General features: G+C 38.0%; 1 protein-coding gene across 1 annotated transcript; it reads left to right on the plus strand.

Annotated features, from left to right (window-relative positions):
* The first annotated feature begins 2,443 nt into the window (after positions 1-2,443).
* Positions 2,444-3,325, plus strand: LOC142168990 (uncharacterized). The gene is made up of 2 exons (XM_075230178.1): positions 2,444-3,094; positions 3,179-3,325. The coding sequence occupies exons 1-2, from the start codon at positions 2,444-2,446 to the stop codon at positions 3,323-3,325; spliced, it is 798 nt and encodes a 265-aa protein (XP_075086279.1).
* Positions 3,326-4,568: the final 1,243 nt, after the last annotated feature.

The following is a 4,568-nucleotide window of genomic DNA, read 5'->3' on the forward strand; positions in this document are numbered from 1 at the left end:
GAGATTGTTTACTCAAAATCCAAACCTTAGTCAATTTTTACAACTTAAAGTTTTCCGAAATTATAAATTTTCTTTCCAGATCAATCTCGAACTTCCCGAAATTCATATTCGGCCACACGTACAAGTCATAATACCTGAAGTGAAACTACTCAAGGCCTTAGACTGTTGAACGACACGCTAGAGCTCAAAACGACTGGTCGGGTCATTACATAAAGTGTAGTGAATTAGAGTGAAATAAGCGACTAAAAGACGTGATTATAGCCTACCATCATATGCCTCCAATGTTAATGATAAAATCTGGATTTTCTAGGATCAGGATTTCACAGGCCCAGTCATTGTTCATGATGAGCAGTAGTTGGCTATTGCATTGCAGCATACTAAAGCTGCAAAACCTTTCCAAATCACTGTCATCTATGACAAATGCAAAATAACTTTGAGAAGACCTCTTTGGGAAACATTGAGACAAAAGTCTATGATATGTTCAATTCCTTGTTGTGTCATTGGTGACTTCAATGTTATTACATCTGTTGAAGAAACGATTGGGGGTCTTCCTTATCAACTGAATAAAAGTATGGATTTCTTGAGCATGATTGAGGATTGTGGATTTTTAGATCTAGGCTTTTATAGTTCTAGATATACTTGGTCAAATGGGAGAGGCTAAGGCTCTATTGTGTGGAAAAGACTGGATAGGGGATTGGTCAATGATAATTGGCTAATGTCATATCCTGCAACATCTATCACTCTCCTCTCCTCGGCAGGATCTGATCACAATCCTCTTCTTTTGGAAATAAATGTGAGATAGGATACAAGCAAAAGGTACTTCAAGTTTCTCAATTATTGGGTTGAAAATGAGAACTTCCTTCCTCTAGTTTAGGAGGTCTGGAACTAAGAAGTCAATGGCAATGCCATGTGGATAATGCCTTATGAAAATGGTCCAGACAACAATATGGAGATATCTTTCTGAAAGACAAAGAATATGAACACAAGTTGAAGCAAGCTGAGATGGCCTGGGCTCAGACCAATGATGGCAATGACAAATAGAATTTTCATGCGCTTCAATTATGTGAGATATATGAAGCTAAAAGAGTCCATCCTAAATCAAAAAAACATAGTTGCAATTATGTGAGATATATGAATCTAGAAGAGTCCATCCTAAATCAAAAAGCACAGCTGCAATGGTTTAAAAAAGGGGATGCCAATTCTAGATATTTTCACAGCTTGATTAGAGGGAGAAGAAGGAAGATGTTCATACATAAAATTAAAGATGATGAAGGAGAATGGGGTCAGGGTGATGAGGCTATTGGTGAAGCAGCATACACATATTTTTAGTACATCTTCACTAAAACAGGAGGTTCCATCAGAGAAGACATATTATCCTGTATCCCATCCTTAATCACACCAGAGGACAATGTGCTCCTTACTAAAGATCCCACCTTTGAAGAACTCAAAAAAGTGGTCTTTTCAATGAGTCCATCAAGTGCTGCAGGACCTGATGGAATGAATGGAAAGTTCTTCCAATCATGCTTGGTCCTTTTACCAAAAGTGAAATTTCTTAACTTCTTTGCAGAATACAGACCAATTAGCCTCAACAATTTCTTGAACAAGATCATATCCAAAGTTATTGGTTCTAGACTGGCTCCTATCATTCTCAGAATAATCTCTGCAAATCAGTCTGGCTTTATGAAAGGAAGAAGCATATCTGAAAACATAATGTTGGCACAGGAAATTATTCAAGGAATTAAAAAACCTAACATTGGCTCTAATATGGTCATTAAGCTTGACATGGCCAAATATTGTGATAGAGTTTCCTAGGGATTTACATGCATAATGCTGAGAAGGATGAGTTTTAATGAGATGCTCATTGACATGATATGGAGAACAATGTCAAACAACTGGTATTATATAATCATAAATGGTACTAGGTGTGGATTCTTTCACTCTATTAGGGGATTGAAACAAGAAGACCCACTGGCCCCCTCCTTGTTAATCATTGGAGCTAAAATACTATCAAGAATGCTCAACAACCTGTCCCATGAACAGTTTTTCAATGGTTTTTATATCGATAAGAGAGGTCCATAGATCAATCATTTGAGCTTTGCTGATGATATCATCATCTTCACATCTGGCACCAGGAGATCTTTAAAGAAAATCATGCACATCCTCAGTAAATACGAGGAAACTTCTAGTCAACAGATCAATAAATATAAGAGTCACTCCATGACCTCCACATCTACCTTCAATTCCACTATCAGGAGAATTCAGCAAGTAACAAGTTTCAGCAAGAAAGAGTCTCCAATGACTTATCTAGGTTGTCCTCTCTGCACTGCAGATTGAGAATTGTGTATTTCAATTCCATTGAAGCCAAAGTAGGATCAAAAGATGGCAAAGCAGAGTCCTCTCATATAGAGGAAAAGCCACATTGATTAAATATGTACTACAGCCTATGCCCCTTCATCTTCTTTCAGCACTCTCCCCTCCCAAAACTGACTTGAAGAAGATTGAAAAATTGGCTGCTAATTTGTTCTGGGGAATGGAAAAAGACAAGAAAAAATATCATTGGTCATCTTGGAATAAGCTATCATTTCCTATAATTGAAGGAGGAATTGGTTTTAGAACAATGGAATATGCCTGTCAATTAATGAGATTCAAACAGTGGTGGACATTTAGAACTAAGTCCTCTCTATGGAGCAACATTCTTAGAGCTAAATATTGCCAAAGATCACACCCAATTTCTAAGAAATGGGACACAGGACAATCACAAGCTTGGAAGAAGATGATGACCAACAAAAAGAAGCAGAAAAATATATTTAATGGAGGCTGCATTCTGGAAATTGTTGTTTTTGGTGGGATAATTGGTTGGGTACAGGTGCACTTTCTAATTACAGAAGTGAAGGGGGTAGACCAGGGGAAAATTACAGTTGCCCATTTCTGGGAAAATGGACAATGGAACCTTCAAAAGTTGAATAGAGCTTCTCTAACTTATATGATTCATCTCGTCATACAAATTTCCATCCATTATATGCCACAGTCCCAAGATCTACCCATTTGGACACCCACAGTGATAGGGCAATTCACATGTGCTTCTGCATGGGAAGTAATAAGGAATAAGAAGCAACCTAGCTTCACCAACAAAATGACCTGGCACAAAAGGATCCCATTCAAGTGGTTTTGCTTGTAGAGGGCCCTCAGAAACATGTTGCCAACAGATGACAGGGTAATATCATTTGGTAATCCCACTGTTATCAGATGTGTCTGTTGTATCAGACCTATAGCTGAAACAGTTTATCACATTTTCAGTAGAGGCAACTTTGCAACATTTGTCTAGAAGAAATATGGAGCGCCAATTGGAATCAAAACAGAAAATATGCCACTAAGACTGCTTCTTATGAACTGGTGGTTACAGGAAAAAAACAATGAGATTCAGAAGTTAATCCTGGATACAGTTCCTATCATCATTTGTTGGAATTTGTGGAAGAATAGATTCTATGTAAAATATGGAGGAAAGAAGTCTTCTATAACTAGAGTCCTCTTTTCCATTAACTTTGACATTCACCTGCTGCTTCATGCAACTTACCCAGCTATCAGATAGCCTCAAAGATGGGTGGATATTTACTCTATCATTGAGGATATCAAGCATTGAACTACCATTTAACAGTTGGTGTGAACTAAACCAAATGCCAATTTTGTTAAAGTCAACTATGATGGTAGTGTACTGACTAATCCAGGAAAGATTGATTGTGGGGCTATAATTAGAAATCACTTAGGGGAGTTTCTTCAAGCAATTGCTTGTCCTTTGGGTGAGTTACCAACAACTTTGCAGAAATAGAAGCTGCTTTCATTGGTATCCAGTGGTGTATTACCAATGGGTACAACAAAATTCACCTTGAAACAGACTCAGCTCTGTTGATCAATTGGTCGACAACCAACTCTGATCCTCCTTGGGCCATAAAAATGAATCTGCAAAAGTTGAGAAACTTTTGTCTTCAATGTGAGGAAGTTCAGTACTCATATTTTTACAGACAAGCCAACTATCCTACAGACTCTTTGTCCAAGCTTAGCCATGAATTGCCTGCATTAACTCACTTCTCCAGTGTCAACACATTGCCTGCTCATATCAGGGGTCAAATTCAGCTAGAATTCCTGAATACCCTTGCCTTTAGGCACAAAAAAATACACAGAATTATACCACCACCTCACCTTGCTTCTACTTCTTCTCATGGCTATGGCTAAAATATGATTCTTAAAACAATACAGTTCCCATATATCCAAATCCATGAAAGACCAAAATCCAGCATTTTTGGAAATGGACACTCAGTCAAGTTTTTTACTAACATGTTTGTTCCTTTGTGCAGGTTCTCTAAGCACATTTCTAACAATCCAATGTTATAAGAAGTGTTGTACTCTGATCCTCTCACACCCAATAGTCACCCAACCCATATATTTTAACCTACCATACCTACAGCCACCAGTACACTACTCCAACACAACCTTCAATTCACCCTCATCCCTCCCAGTCTTCTAAGCTCACCTACAAATGTAGTAGAGACCAGTTCTTTCTTCCAGACTCG

This window comes from Nicotiana tabacum, chromosome 14 (genome assembly GCF_000715075.1).
Source record: "Nicotiana tabacum cultivar K326 chromosome 14, ASM71507v2, whole genome shotgun sequence".
NCBI lineage: Eukaryota > Viridiplantae > Streptophyta > Magnoliopsida > Solanales > Solanaceae > Nicotiana > Nicotiana tabacum.